This window comes from Schistocerca serialis, chromosome 3, assembly GCF_023864345.2.
Source record: "Schistocerca serialis cubense isolate TAMUIC-IGC-003099 chromosome 3, iqSchSeri2.2, whole genome shotgun sequence".
Classification (NCBI taxonomy): Eukaryota; Metazoa; Arthropoda; class Insecta; order Orthoptera; family Acrididae; genus Schistocerca; species Schistocerca serialis.
In genome coordinates this window covers 90,148,875-90,165,155 of record NC_064640.1, presented here as the reverse complement: position 1 = coordinate 90,165,155, position 16,281 = coordinate 90,148,875, and the positions used below count along the sequence as shown (strand labels likewise).

At 38.3% G+C, this 16,281-nt stretch overlaps 1 protein-coding gene across 7 annotated transcripts in view; it reads right to left on the bottom strand.

Moving 5' to 3' along the window:
- Positions 1-3,663: 3,663 nt before the first annotated feature.
- LOC126469755 (CTTNBP2 N-terminal-like protein) overlaps positions 3,664-16,281 on the bottom strand; it is a 224,879-nt gene continuing 212,261 nt past the window's right edge. For all 7 annotated transcript variants that reach the window (XR_007586065.1, XM_050096972.1, XM_050096971.1 and 4 more), the window contains one exon: positions 3,664-5,557. Coding sequence is in view for 3 of the 7 variants with exons in the window: in XM_050096971.1 (XP_049952928.1) it covers positions 5,543-5,557 (15 nt within the window). In the remaining 4 variants the exon portion in view is untranslated. The remainder of the gene's footprint in view (positions 5,558-16,281) is intronic.

The following is a 16,281-nucleotide window of genomic DNA, read 5'->3' as shown; positions in this document are numbered from 1 at the left end:
TAAGTTGTTGAAAGTCGTTTGTCGTGGAAAAACTGGCGACTTCGAACATCATTACGTTTTCCGCAAACAAGTTGTATTTCACAAATGTTATTAATTGTCTTCATAATGTTAACCACGCATAGTTAACGGAAGACGTAGAAACGATATTCCGAAACGAATACGTATAGCGTAAGTCAAATGTTCGAATTAGAATAGAGACCCCACGAACACAAATTTGCTGTGGCAGGTATGAAATATAAACTCCGTTACTCGCTCGTTACACTTGAATGACATGTTGAATGGGCCGAAACGTGCCGCCGCATAACAGCATAGTTGCCTGCTAACTTCGAAAGAAGGTAGATGCGGTCCCTAGCGCAACTTATAACATTGTCGAAAATCAGTGCGGACGGGAGAGCTTTGGTACACCCTGTTAAAAAAAAAACGGAAAAATGGAGGCGGTACAATTGGAGAGCGATCCGCCTTCACCAACATGCATAAGCAATTCATTAATACTTTATATATATATATATATTTGAATTACAAAAAACTAATAATAAAAAACTAATTAAAAAAATTGCATGGCGCGAGATTCGATCCAGCGACCTTCGGATTACGAACCCGAGCGCTTACCGCTGCGCCACGACGCTGTAGAAAATTACTGATCGTCGAGAGTATTTCACCGCAACGGTTTCTTTTAACTGTCGATTTTCTCGACAATGGCTGAGAAGTGCATCTGGGTGCTTTGCCACATTACACCTCTGGCCATGAGCTTTTATTATGCGCAGTATGAATTGAATCTGAATTTCACAATTGGCGGACTCCCCTTGTTAGTAAAAGATCTGGCAGAGAAACCAAGAAAATTCTGGTCTTATGTAAAGTAGTCACTAAGTAGATCTACAGCTTTGTGACTTGTTGGCCTATGTGGTGTGGCAGTTGAAGATAGCAAAACGAAAACTGAAGATTTAAATTTTACATTCAAGAAATCATTCATGCGGGAGAATCATACAAATATACCATTGTTTTATGAAACAGACTCCTGAATGGATGACATAATAATAAGCATCCCTGGCATAGAGAAACAACTGAAGAAGTTAAAAACAAATAAATCACCAGGTCTGGATGTAATCCCAATCCAGTTTTTAAAAAGCACACTATAGCATTGGCCCCTTACTAAGTTTGCATTTCTTATGAATCTCTCACATGGTGTAAAGTCCCAAGAGATTGGAAACAAAGTGCAGGTGACTTCTGCGTATAAGAGGGGTAAAAGAATGGATTTGCAAATTTACAGACAAGTATCCCTAACATCAGTTTGCTGCAGAATCCTTGAACACATTCTCAGTCTGAATACAATAAATTTTCTTGAGACCAAGAAGCTTAGGCCCACAAATCAGCAAGGTTTTAGAAAGTGTTGCTTGTGCAAAACTCATCTTTCCCCTTCCTCAGATGATATATTGTGAGCTATGGATGGAGGGCAACAGGCAGATACCATATTTCTAGATTTCCGGAAAGCATTTGACATGGTGCCTCATTGCAGGCTGTTAAAGAAGGTATGAATATATGGAACAGTTTCACAGGTATGTGAGTGGCTCAAAGACTTCCAGAATGTTGCCCTAGATGACAAGTGTTCATAAGAGACAAGGGTATCATCAGGAGTGTCCCAGGGAAGTTTGATAGGACAACTCCTATTCTCTTTATAAATAAATGATTTGGCATACAGGGTGGGCAGCAATTTGTGGTTGTTTGCTGATGATGCTGTTGTGCATTGTAAGGTGCTGAAGTTGAGTGACTGTAGGAGAATACAAGATGACTTAGACAAAATTTCTAGTTAGTGTGATGAATGGCAACTAACTCCAAATGTAAAAAAAAGTAAGCTAATGCAGATGAGTAGGAAAAACAAACCCATAATGTTTGTATACAGCATCAGTAGTGTTCTGCTTGACATAGTTATATTGTTTAAATATCTGGGCATAACATTGCAAAATGATATAAAATGGAACAAACATGCGAGGATTGTGGTAGGAAAGGTGAATGATCAACTTCGGTTTATTGGGAGAATTCTAGGGAAGTGTGGTTCATTGTAAAGGAGGCCACACATAGGATGCTAGTACAACCTATTCTTGAGTAATGCTTGAATGTTTGGGATCCATACCAGATCAAATTAAAGGAATACATCGAGGCAATTCAGAGGCGGGCTGCTAGATTTCTTATTGGTAGGTTTGAACAACATGTAAGTGTTACAGAGATGCTTCAGCAACTCAAATGGGAATCCCTGGAGGGAAGTCCATGTTCTTTTCGAGGAACAATATTGAGAAAATTTGGAGAACTGGCATTTAAAGCTCACTGTAGCCTCCAACATATATTGTGCTTAAGGACTACAAAGACACAAGATATAAGAAATTAGGGCTAATACAGAGGCGTATAGACAATCACTTTTCCCTCACTCTATTTGTGAGTAAAACAGGAAAGGAAATGACTAGTAGAGGTATGGGGTACCCTCCGCCACATGCCTTAAGGTGGACTGTAAAGTATCGATGTAGATGTAGATGTAGATGCAGATGTTAAATATGCCTGAAAATGACTCAATCTTTGTCATTATGTTGTCACATTTAAATGGTTCATGGAACACGTAAATAAGAAGTCTAAATCAAAATAAGCTGCAAATATACGTGTAGCATCCTTCAGGTTGTCCAAAACTTTCTAATCATTTCTTACTCTTGTGTTTCTCTAGCATTCACAACAACAGTACCCCTTAATCACAAAAACAAACTGCATCAGAAAACTCACAAACTGAATGTTCTTTGTGCTAGTATTGGATTTATATAAATACGCACACAACTCTTTCCATTGTCTGAATGTAGACTCACCCAGCATATAGTACTGATGAAAAGCCCTCAGGTTTCCAGCTGGATGGCAGTTTCACTCAGCTGGGAACATGAGAGCTTTTCATTATTCCATTGTAACAAAGGATTAAAACATTATTCTAATTAGCATACATGTAGCAGACATGAAAAAGAATATATGTTATCAAACACATGAAAGTCCCCCCCCCCCCCCCCCCCCCACACACACACACAAAAATAAGATATTTTTAAAATGATGGTTACATCTTTGTACTTTTGTTTGGAGGAAAAGTGTTTTTCCGATTACTGTTGAATATTTTTCTTATTTTTTTACAGTGAGAACTTGGCCAAAATTTCAGTATTTTTTTATCTACAGTGGAGAACAGTTCATGTATACCATACAAGTATGCAAATACAGATAATAATAGCTAGAACTCTTAAAAAGAAGTTCAAAATAATTTGTCTACAAATCATAAAAATTGTTCTCAGTAAAAACAGAGCTTGATGCTACTTTTTATTTTCTGTATTTTCCCAAAAGTATCTCTAATGGTAGTTTCACTTCTTTTAAATCACCTCATACAAAAAAATCCACCAAATGCGTCTCATTTTTATTTTCTTTCTTACTTTCTAGTTTCTGGTTACATTTTTGACTCTCCCTAGTACAAATACTTTTTCTTCAAAAATACTTAAGTTGATCCATACACACTTATGACAGCATAAGCAACGCCACTTTGTTGTCCAGTCAGTTATGAAATTTCAGTTACGTCAGTGCTACTACTCTTACTATTGTTACTTTTCGAATCTATGCAGCATTTACACTGCACATAAGAAAGTGAAAACAACATACAAAACTGACAAAAGTTATGTATTTTCAATGTTTCTACATTATCTGGCAAAAAAGGTTGAAGGGTCAAACAAACATGTACCTCAACCACTACACAGTGGTCATGTACATAGATATTCCAAAAACCATTCTCCAAAGAGTCAACATTGCACAATGACTGGCTTCCCTTTTCCATTGTCTCATTCTATATACACACAAGTACTATAATGTATAAGCTGAAAATTTCACTAGTCTTGTATGCTAAACAGTTGGATCAGCAGATGACTATATTAGTCTTAGCCTTGGACTTAAAACCTTATCGCTACATTGTACAGGCATATATTACAAAGCTTAAGGACATTACAATGCACCTGTGTTGTTTATTGCTATTTCACAGAGAAATAATTAGCAGATTTAGAAGTATGAGAATATTTCACCAGTCATTGTAATCATTCTATTCTTTATAAAGTGAGATGACATGAAATGTTCTCCCAGTATTCATGTTTGTACTTTATTTCACTATGGTTAAAAATAATTTTGAGATCAATTAATCAAAACAGTATACATTTTATACTACTGTTTATTCTTCTTCTTCACGTGTTTTTTCACATGTACAGCTTCAACTGTAGAAAGAATATTCAAAGTGGCAAAATACATAAGAAAAACAATTTCAGGAATGTTTGTAACAGATCAAGTCTCTTTGTGTATACTGTGAGTTTGCCACTATATAGACCTTCAAAGCATTGTTGCTTAACCAGACAGTTATCAGTTATGCTATGGCTTGCTTGTCCAGCAAGAGGTTAAAATATGGATGATAAAGTATACAAAATTTATTTATATAATACCAAAGGATGTAACATACTGTGAGTTGCTTATACAGCACAGGGTTAGAATATGGATAATAATGTACACAAAATGTATTTTTATGATACCAGAGGATGCAAGATAACTCAGATGAATGCTAATAGTAACACAAAAAAAGAAAAAAAGCCACGAAACACCTCCTTACAGACACACGTATACATCCATAAAGATTTAAGAGTATCATGATATTTGTTCATAATTAGTGACATACAATGCACATAAATGATCATTGCCTATGAGGAATATCATTTATTACTGTAATCTTCTGCCTAACTTTTCTAAAAATAATAAAATGTCTGCCTTTGTACCTTGGAATGACATTGGAAAGGAGGCTGTTTAGTTCTACACAGTTCATAAACCTCGCAGTGGATGCATTACACTTTTGACTATTTCATGTAGCCACTAATACCAAACAAATTTTAAGGAAGAATACTTCAGTTTCAAGCCCAACATACAGTAAAGCTATTCATATGTACATATTGTATCATTACAGAACCTTCACGCAAGACCTGTGTGTGACCCACTAGTGCTGAAGGCTTTATACCACAGTCATATTTGGTGGCTATTTCATTTCCAATATAAATTATTATTGTGAATAGACTTTTACTGCAGTTGAACTATTTTATCCATCAACACCCTTCACTACTTGGAAACTGCACACTAAGAGATGGCGTTATGTAAGAGTTAAAGTACATGCACTCAATAACGGGCACTGTGTTTCTTTCTGAGGAGTCTTGATTAAGTTCTAATGTTTCATGCAGATGGACATAGCTATAAGCCTACCCAACTGTGCATAAATACATGGTTATATTCTCTTTTTTTTCTTTTCTTTGTTTTTTTGGGCTGGAATATAGTGGATGTTACATGCACATATAAAGTAGCTGGGGATATTCCAATCACATGTTGTTCTGATGTGTCTCAATCCAAGAAAAGTGAAACGCGTACTGTTTTATTTTAGCATTTCACTGCACATAAAAAACAGCAGTGCTGTTCTCTCACACAGATTAGTAGCCAGAATAATGAACAATTCTTGCAGCTATGTCATCGGGACCTGTAACAGAAAGTATATCTTTAATTCAACAAGTAAAAGTAAAAAATGAGAGTGATAACCTATGCTCATAACCTAAAGCTGTGTACTTACCAACAGCAGAAATTGGGAGAACTGACACTTGAGTTTGCAGTAATGCTAAATGCTTCAAGACAAATCTTGAGTATCTGAATGACTTTTTGAGTAACTAAAGGATCAAGGAACTGAAGGAAATGTAGAAACAATGCAGAATGATAGATACCACATAGAATAACAGACCCAGATATAACTGCTTGAATCTTACTGTCTATTTGCAACTAGTACCTTAATCTGAAACTTGAATCCTCTGTAACTTATGTCAAATTTTTACACTTATCCCTCTAGACTATTTATCACTCAACTTTCAATGAACCTTTATTTCAAAAAGCTCAAGATGCATCTCCAGCAGTTTAGCATTGATGCCTACCTTGCCACAGTTTTTCCAATTCCTGTTGCAGTAGATAAAATTTTCTTGTTTTCTCAAATTGAGACTATGTGGTAAAAATAAAGGCTACATGCAGTTAGCTAGGAAAGTCAATGTAATATCATGGTGAATTATAAGAACATCATTCTTCAGTTACTGATTTGGCAAGAGAGTCATTACTAAGCAATAACATTCATGTTCAGGAACCAGTATGACAACATAATTTAATAATAAACATTAATTGTATTTATGGCAAAATTCTCATGTTGACCCTTGAAAACGCAGCTTACTGATTGTTTCTCTGAAAGTTTTGTCCCCTAATACTTTAAAAAAGTTAAATTTTTGTTCGTTTAACTACTATTCTGTATTTTATTTTGTCTTTTGGAGATGAGTAGCTAACTCAGCCACATTTCTACACTATGACAATGGTTCTTTGCAAGAGTGGTGTGCCTAGTATTTATATCAGTCTTTGGTGGCACAATAATTGCAAAGAAGAGTTAAAAGAAACCATACACACATTTCCATACATAGATCATAGAAAATATGGCCTAATTTGAATATAAATTTGAAGAGAGTTGTCTGAAAAGCCATCTTCCACAGTTTTTATGAAATATAACCACTATTAGGCTTTGGATATGTCCAGTGAAGGTAAGACAGTTTCTTCAGGAAATAAGATTTTAAATGAGGATGCAAAAAATACTGAGTCTTACAATCTTTATGAAGAGTAAACAAAAATGGGAATACAAAGACATGAAAAAAAAATCTTGATTGCAAGACTGTTGTCAGAGTGTCTCAAAATTAGAATTCCACAAAAACTAAGATCATAGGTACTAACAGACCATGTACGCCTCTATCTCTGCTGTGTTAACAACTGAGACCAACATCTGTGTCCCCTGATGGAAGGCAAGAAGTGAAGGTACTGTCATTATACCCTATGCAAAGTTGAACAAACAGTTTCTCCCATTTATAGCTGAAATCAAGCTTGGTTTTAACAGTTGAACTGCTTTTTGGGTTACTATTAGACATGTGGTAGCGCAGTTAACCTGATTTCTAATAAATTGCAAATATTGATGTGATGGTTACAGATTTTACATTGAACCCGGTAAAGCATAACAAACAGTCTGAAACATTGTATCTGCAGTTCCTTCTTTCTACAAATGACAGAATTAGTTCTTCAGTGACTGGCCCAGATACTTGAGGACATTTAAGCACCTGCTTCCAGGGCGTGAGGAGGCACACTGGCCGTGGATCAAATCCATCTCGCAGATTAACAAAGGGGGCAGGTATACCGGCCAGTCTGGATGTAGTTTCTAGGCAGTTTCCGACATGAAACTAGGTATATACTGAGCTGGTTCCCACCTCAGATAAACAATGAGCAAACACTTGGGAACACAATGTCACATTTGACCATGCGATTACACTAGACACACACAGAAGAGGTACATGCTTCCTGAAGAGAGCTAGCAGAAGCTTTAAATGTCTTTGAGAGTGATGATCCCACTGTAACAATAGCCTAGAGATGTGTATGTTTGGTTCTCCATAGAATAGCAATACAATAGCAATCCAAATCTGGAACTGTATGGATAAAGGGCACCAGACAGGAAGGAGGGGAGGGAGAATTAGTTATTGAGTGAATTCCTGTTTTTGCTACATTGGGAGTCACTTAGTTCACTGCTTTAACAGCAATGGAAAACATATATCAATTTTGCAGGAACCATTTAGTTCTCTGACACATCCTCAACAGTATAAGTAAAATGTTTTATTTTTATATGACATCTATTTCTGTCCACAACATTTGGTTTTTACACAAAATAGGCATTTAAGTTTTATGGCTTTTGCTTAATCTAGTACACATACCAAAACAACATCATGATAAGAAGTACATTCTATTAGAAAATATTGATTGCATAGAAACCTACTGTAGTGAGTTAGATATTAACATTCTGTTTTCTCAAAACCTTTGTAATTCACGGCATAAATTCTCACTTTGAACTCATGCAAATATCTCTGGAAGAACTACAAAATTATTCCCTTTCACAACTCAGACTTAACCAGTTTGCCTCATGTGCTGTGTGCTAAGCAAGACATCTGTGAGCATACATGATGCTCAAATTTTGTAGGAAATTTATGGTAACATGTAAATACTTTTGGATTAAAAGAGCCCACAGCCCGAAAAGTAGGCTAGGCTTACAATTCCAGTGCTGCATTTCATCAGGTGGATTAGGTTGTGGTGGGGCTAGTGTCAGGTCAGGGGGGTAAAGGGAGAGAGAGATGGGAGGCAAGAAGAGGGATTGGAAGTGGGTGGCTAGTGGCTATGGGATAGGCAGCTAGTTTGCTAGCTAGGAATGTGAGAGGGAAGTGTGGCTGGTGCACAGGCTAGGCATGTGACATGTGGTTGTTGGAGCTGGTGGAGGTGATGTCAGGATTTGAATCTGGGAGGGATGACAGGAGGGGAGAAGTGGAAAATGTTGGAGAGGGTGTGGGGACAGTGGTTTACTGGTGATTGAGGCCACGACGATTACGGGAGCAAAGAATGTGTTGCAAGAATAATTACCATATGCATAGTTTACAGAAGCTGCTGGTGGAATAAAGGATCCAGATGGCCCAGGCTGTGAAGCAGCCACTGAAATTGAGTATGTTATGCTCAGCTGCATGTTGTGCCATTGGATGGCCAACTCTGTTCTTGGCCACACTTTGGCAGTGGCCAATTATCTTGGTGGACAGTTGGTTGGTAGTTATACTGACATAAAAAGCCATGCAGTGTTTGTAGTAGAGTTGGTATATGACATGGCTGTTTTCACAGATGGCCCAGCCTCCGATGGGGCCGGAAAGCTTATGATAGGATTGAAGTAGCAAGTGTTGCAGTTCATACCACCATCCAATCATGTCCCTGCTCCCTCCCACCTAACCACTCCCTGGTCACCCTCCAGGAATTCCTACCTTGAACTTGGTTTCACTATCCTACCCCACATCTCTTCCTAAGAACAATGATCTTTCTGCAGAAAAAAGGACAGCCATATACAAACTTAAAACAAATTGCTACTTAATCATCCCACCTGCAGACAAAGGCTCCACCTGTGTTACAATGAGTTGCAGTGACTACCTGGCAGAAGGCCTTCACCAATTGTCTCACTCTTCCACCTACTAGCTCTTCCATAGTGATCCCATACCATAAGTCCAACATAACCTCCAGTCCCTTCTAAAACCATAGTCCCTTCCCAGAAGCTCTCACCTGAGTCCACCTCACCCCTCCTCTTCACCCCAAAAACTACCCACATGACCAGCTACTATATACTCCCCAAAGTCCAAAAAACAAACAATATAGGATGCCCCATTGTAGCTGGCTATTGTGCTGCTACTAAGAGAGTTTCTGCTCTTGTTGACCAACAACTCCAACCAATTACCCAAAATGTAGCGTCTCGCATCAAAGATACTAACCACTTCCTTCACCAACTATCCACTACACCCATCCCTTTACTTCCTAGATCCCTACTTATCATCATTGATGCCATTGCCCTATACACCAACATCCCTCATGCCCATGGCCTTGCCACTATTGAACACTACCTCGTCCAGTGTCCCTCAGACTCCAAACCCACCATCTCATTCCTTATATATCTCACCAACTATAACTTCACATATGACTACTTTTAATTCAAATGGAAGGCACAGCACCCTCCCATGCCAACCTATTTATGGGTCATCTACAGGATACCTTTCTAGCCTCACAGAACTTCCTAACCCTAGTCTAATTCAGGTTCACTGATGGTTTTTTAATCATCTGAACTCAGAGCCATGACATCCTGCTCTCATTCCTTCACAACCTCAACACCTTCTCTCCCATCTGCTTCACTTTCACAAATGTTGACTGCCACCTCCATGATGGCTCCAACTACACCTCTGTCCACATCAAACCCACCAATCACTAACAGTACTCACATTTTGAAAGCTGCCATCCCTTCCACAACAAAAAATCACTCCCATACAGCTTGACCACCTGTAGGCGACATATCTGCAGTATCGAGAACTCCCTTACCCCATATACTGAAGGTCTCCTGAATTCCTTCACAGGCAGGTTCTACCCCACAAACCTAGTCCACAAATAAATTTTCCATGCCATATCCTCACACTCCCCAAACCTCTCACCACCCCCAAGGATCAGCCAGTACTGTGTCCTCATATATTCTTGGTCAGGGCTTTGATTATCTCTCATCATGCCCTCAAATGAGGGACATCCTACCCAAGATCCTTCCAACACCTTCTAAATTGGTGTTCCATCAGCCACCCATCATATATCTGTGGAAGACGAAGCTGCGGGACCTGCCCAATCCACACACTCAGCACTCTCCTGTCACAAGCTTTTCCTACCCCATCAGAGGCCACACCATTTGTGAAAACAAATATCTCATGTAGCAACTCTGTGGCAGACACTGCACAGCTTTTTATGTTGGTATGACTACCAATCAGCTGTTCACCAGGATGAATGGCTACTGCCAAACTAGTCCAAGGAAAAAGTTGACCAGCTGGTGGCACAACATGAAAGTGAGCATAAGATGCTCAATTTCAATGAGTGCTTCGCAACCTGAGCTGTCTGGATCCTTCCCTCCACCAAAAGCTTCTCTGAACTGCACAGATGGAAGTTATTCTTGCAATAAATCCATGCTTCCATATTTGTCTTGGCCTCATTCTCCAATAATCTGCGTCCCCACACCCTCCACCCAAGTTACCCCTTCCTGTCCTGTCAGCCCCTGCTAAATTCTCCAAATTAAACAAAGTCAAGCATTCACCTTCCCTACTGCCAACTTGATATTCTAATTCCATTTCATATCACTTTATGACATTACACTTAGATATTTAATCATTGTGACTGTGTCAAGCTGCACCTTAATAATTCTATATTCAAATGGTACAGGATTGTTTTTCCCACTCAGCTGCATTAACTTATAGTTTTCTACATTCAGAGCAAGCTACTGTTCATCAGACCAAGTAGAAATTTTGTCTAAGTCATTGTGTATACTCCTACAGTCACTCATCTATGACAACCTCCCATACACCACAGTGTCATTAGCAGACAGCTGTAAATTTCTGCACACGTTGCCTGTCAGGTCATTTATCTATATAGAGAATAAAAGTTGTCCTATGACACTTCCCTGTGGCACTCCAGACTATACCTTGTCTCTGATGAAGACTCACCATGGAGGACAATGTACTGGGAGTGCTAGTTCTGCAGGGTTCGCAGGAGAGCTTCTGTAAGGTTTGGAAGGTAGGAGACGAGGTACTGGCAGAAGTAAAGCTGTGAGGATGGTGCATGAGTTGTGCTTGGGTAGCTCAGTTGGTAGAGCACTTCCCCACGTAAGGCAAAGGTCATGAGTTCAAGTCTCGGTCCGGCGTACAGTTTTAATCTGCCAGGAAGTTTCATCCCTACCCTTATCTGGAACTGAACTTGGGATCTACAGGGTAGAAGTCTAATGCTCTACCCACCAGCCCACCATGACTACTTTTGCATCGATTAAATAACAAAAAATCTTCCACTTGCTTGAAAGTAAATGACATCCCACAAAGAAATTGTCTGCTTCCTGGTTTATCTTCTGATTATGTATGAACACATGCATACATGGTGAGGCGGCTAAGTCATAACACCCCTTGTATCTCCCCAACCGTAACAGATATAGATACAAAGATTCCATTTGGACAGTGAATTGCAGGGACAGAGGCTACTTGAATACATCACATTTTTTTTATTACAGAGATATGAGGCCATCTTTGGTTTTTTTTAAATGGAACCCTATATTAAATTTTAGTGTAACATGATGGGCTTAAAAAGACGGTTTCAAATATGTGTATACCATAATATTTAGGCAAATAGTTTTTGAGATGCAGATGTATTCTTGTATCACGTTTGTCATTCGAAGCGGCATTGTCCAATGTGACCTTTCCTGTTGTGTAGAGTACATCGTAAATGTTGCGAGTCCATCCATTTACACGTCCATTTACCCAACAATAGTAATACATACTGTGATACTTTGCACAAAAATTAACTGATGATGTTGCGCAAATATTATTCAGTTATTTGACAACTGTGATACCAAAATAGTAGACAACATACAGTATTAAAATACTACAAGATGTTAATACATTTTAAGTAACAGAAATACAAATGTAAATGAGGAGGCCCTTATTGGTCACAATTATTTCATACATATTTGTTTTCTATTTGAAAATATTTACTATTGATCGCAATAAAAAGCTAAAACACACAAACATGCAAAATAAATACTGTACAGGATACAAAAATTTACTGCAGCATGTGCTCATAATGCTTCCCCTCTGCAGCAATGCACATTCGTAGTCACCATTTGAATGATCTGTGAAGGGTGTCATGTATGATATCAGCGCACGCTTCAATGATATGTTGCTTCATATCGTCTGGTGTAGTTGGTATTTGAGCATACACTTTATGTTTGATTGTTCCCCACAGAAAAAAATTGAGAGGGGTCAAATCAGGAAGCGAGAATGGCCACTTCACTTCAGCACGTCTTCCTATCCAACAATCCAGGAACTTTTCATTTAGCAGCTCTGTAGCCACACGGGAAGAGTAAGCAGGACAGCCGTCATGTTGGAACCACATGCACTGACACATAGTTAGTGGTACCTCTTCCAGCAAAACGGACAGAACGTTTCACAAAAGCTGTGCATATTTATTGCCATTTAGTATACCCAGAATGATATACGACCCCACAATGGCATTTCCGACAATGCCCCACCACACGTTAACACTTCATGGTTGCTGATGCTGTACCTGTCGAAGCCGATGAGGGTTCTCTATTGACCAGTAATGCATATCATGCAAATTCACATTACTGTGGTTGGTGAAAGTCGCTAAAGCACCCATTGAAGAAACGTTGGATCATCTTGTAAGCGCTGCAGAGCAAACCGGCAAAATTCCTTGCGCTGTTCAAAATCCACACCGCAGAGTGCTTGATGTAACGAGAGGTGAAACAGGTGAAATCTATGCCGGTGCAATATGCGTAGAACACTTTTTTGAGTTAAACCACATTCCGAGGCGATACATCGCAATGAAACAGTTAGGTCGTTATGCACCAATGCTAGAATGCCCTCTTCATGTACCTCGCCAGTTGTGGTTTTCTGCCTTGTCCTCAGCATGGCATTCCGTGATCCCAATTCAAGTAGTTTCTTGCAAATACGTGCAAGAAGCTCACACGTAGGACACTCACGATCAAGATACAGCTGTCCATATCACTTTAGTGCTCTAACAGCATTTCTTCTGCTTTCACCATACACTAGAATCATATCTAACTTTTCTTCATTGGTGTACATGTTTGCTCCAAGAAACTGTGATGGAAATGCGATGTCTCATTACCCCAGCAGCACATTTATAGCCTTCTCTCCAGCTACCTTGTGTGTCATCTTGCAGCATTATCGAGAAGCAGGAAAACAATGGCTTTCCTGTTAAGATCCTCAGTGGTCAACAGGAAAGGTCGAATAGGACTATGCTGCTAAGACGGATGAATACAATCCGCTAACATATTTGTGTCTCAAAAACTATTCACCTGAATATTATGATATACACATATTTGAAACCGTCTTTTTAAGCCCATCATGGTATGCTAAAATTTAACATACGGTTCCATTTAAAAAAAAACAAAGATGGGCTCATACCTCTGTAATAAAAAATAGCACAAACATGAAATGTGATGTATTCAAGTAGCCCCTATCCCTGCAATTCACTGTACAAATGGCATCTTTGTATCTATTACGGTTGGGGAGATCCAAGGGGTGTTATGACTTGGCTGCCTCACCCTGTATATTCTTTTTCAAATTTTCACAGCCTATGCTAGCAAATTATTTCTCCAAATAATCACACTTGCATCACAATACTGCTTTATCTTTTTCTATTACAAATGCAAAATCCAATTTCCAGTACTAATTTCCACACTTTTCAATAGTAGCACTGTCAAAATGTGTCTAAAGGAAGATGTAGTTTTTCAGCATCATGACATTATCACACGGGTTTATCACATTCAGCAAGAAATAATTTTGGTAGATATTTTCACTTAATGAAACAAAATGATCGTATGGCACTGATTGCCACGAGTCCCCACCAAGGAATGTTCGGCCACCGATTTGCAAGTCTGTTCAGTTGACACCATACTGGGTGACTTGCGTGTCAATGATGATGAAATGATGATAACAACAAAACACCCAGTTCCTGAATTCCTGAATTGAGAAAATCTTTGACCTTGTTGGGAATTTAACCTGGGCCTGCTACATGGTAGTCAGATGGAATAACCACTTCGCTAAGAGGGTGGACTTCACTTAATGAATATCCAATGAAATAAAGTATAAATTATATGAATCTAATCTATCCACAAAAATGTGCAAGTAAAACTAATAAAATGTGATGCACTATAGTTAGTGAACTTTCATGGGGTTCTGGTTTTCGAAAATCGAGAATCCAATAACTTCTTTGATTTGCTGTCTGTTCTGTTTTATGAATTAATTTTACTAAGAACAAGATTTTCATAAATATTTTAAAGATGCTGGATACTAACTTTACTTTGGCTTTTTCTGACCAAACTATACAATTTTCCTCTTTTTCCTATCCCGAAATATTGCTTAAATTTTTTCTACTACACAATGTACTCAAGTTTTCATATAGTAAAATCATACTGTAAAATTTATTGATATTACCAAACAGTCAAATCAGTCACAACATTCAAACTGGTAGAGATAAATACACGGTTCAAAAATTGCAAGAGGAGGCAGCATATATCAAAAAGGCCAGGAGATGCAGAGAGACATCAACTGCATTCCTTCATGGTTAGACTGATCTTACAAAATCATAACTGTATTTTAAGGAGTACACAGGAGCTGATATAGGTTCAGTTTGTAATTTAATAATAATGAGGAGTGGGCTGAAGTTTAAGAGAAACCCCAAGATGATCAACATACAAGGAAGTGGAATATTAAGGAAATGTGGACTGATGATATGTTTTCAATGTTTCCTGAGGCTGTGGTAATGAACAACACAGTAGGTGATTAAGGGAAGAAGTTGTGGAAATCTCTGAAAAGGGTTATCACTGAAGTTGGACAGATAAATATAGATATAAAAAAGTAACTGTGAAGAAATTGGACATGCCAGAAGACATGTTTCAATTGATCGATGAAGGAAATACAAAAACTCCACAAAAAGAATGGAATACATAAATACATCTCAGTTAGAAATGAAATCATGAGGAAGTGGAAGGAAGCTAACATGAAATGGTAACAGGAAATATGTCATTTGGACAAATTCATTATGAAGCAAAGTCAAAACAACTGCCAGAGAATGTAAAAGCAAATGTGTTGACATTATGAGTACAAGAGGAATCCCACTGTTAAATACAAAGGGGAGAGGGGATAGATAAAAAGGACGGATAGAGGACCTCTGCTAGGGGCCACGGACTCACTGACAGCATGGTAGAAGATGAAATGGGTGACAATTTGGAGGACATAGGGGTTTTAGTATTAGAATCAGAGTCTGACTGACCTTTTGGAATACATGTGAGTGAACAATGCAAAAGCAGTAGTTAACATTCCTATGGAAACCAAACAGTTAACCAAGTTGGTGGCAGATATAGACCATCAGAGTTTTGGAAGAATATCATCCACACAATGCTAGATATACGACAGGCAGATAAATGTGGCAGTTATTGCATAGTGAGCTACATTCCTATGGAATTTATAAAATCATTGGGGGAAGTGGAAACCAAATAATTAATCAAAGTGGTGGTAGATACAGACCATCAGAGTCTTGGAAGAATATCATCCACACAATCACAGATATACAATAGGCAGATAAATGTGGTAATTATTGCACAGTCAGCTGGATGGTTCATGTATCTAAGTTGCTGATGAGGACAATACACAAAAGAATGGAAAATACAATTGAGGATCTGTTAAATGTCAAACAGTTTGGCCTTAAACTTGATAAATGCACTAGAAAGGCAGTTATGACGTTACATGTAATGGAAGAAAACTTAAAGAAAAATTAAGGTACTTTTATAGGATTCATTGACGTAGAAAAACAGATTGACTATGGAAAAGGAACACACGATGTTCAAAAATCCTCAAAACAATAGTTATAAATTGCAGAACAATGTGTGTAATACACCATATATATAAGAACAAACAGGAAACAATGAGAATGGAAGACCCTACAGTTCAAAGCGTATATAGAAGAAGTGTGAACTACATACATGGAAGGTTACGAAGTGTGATTAAA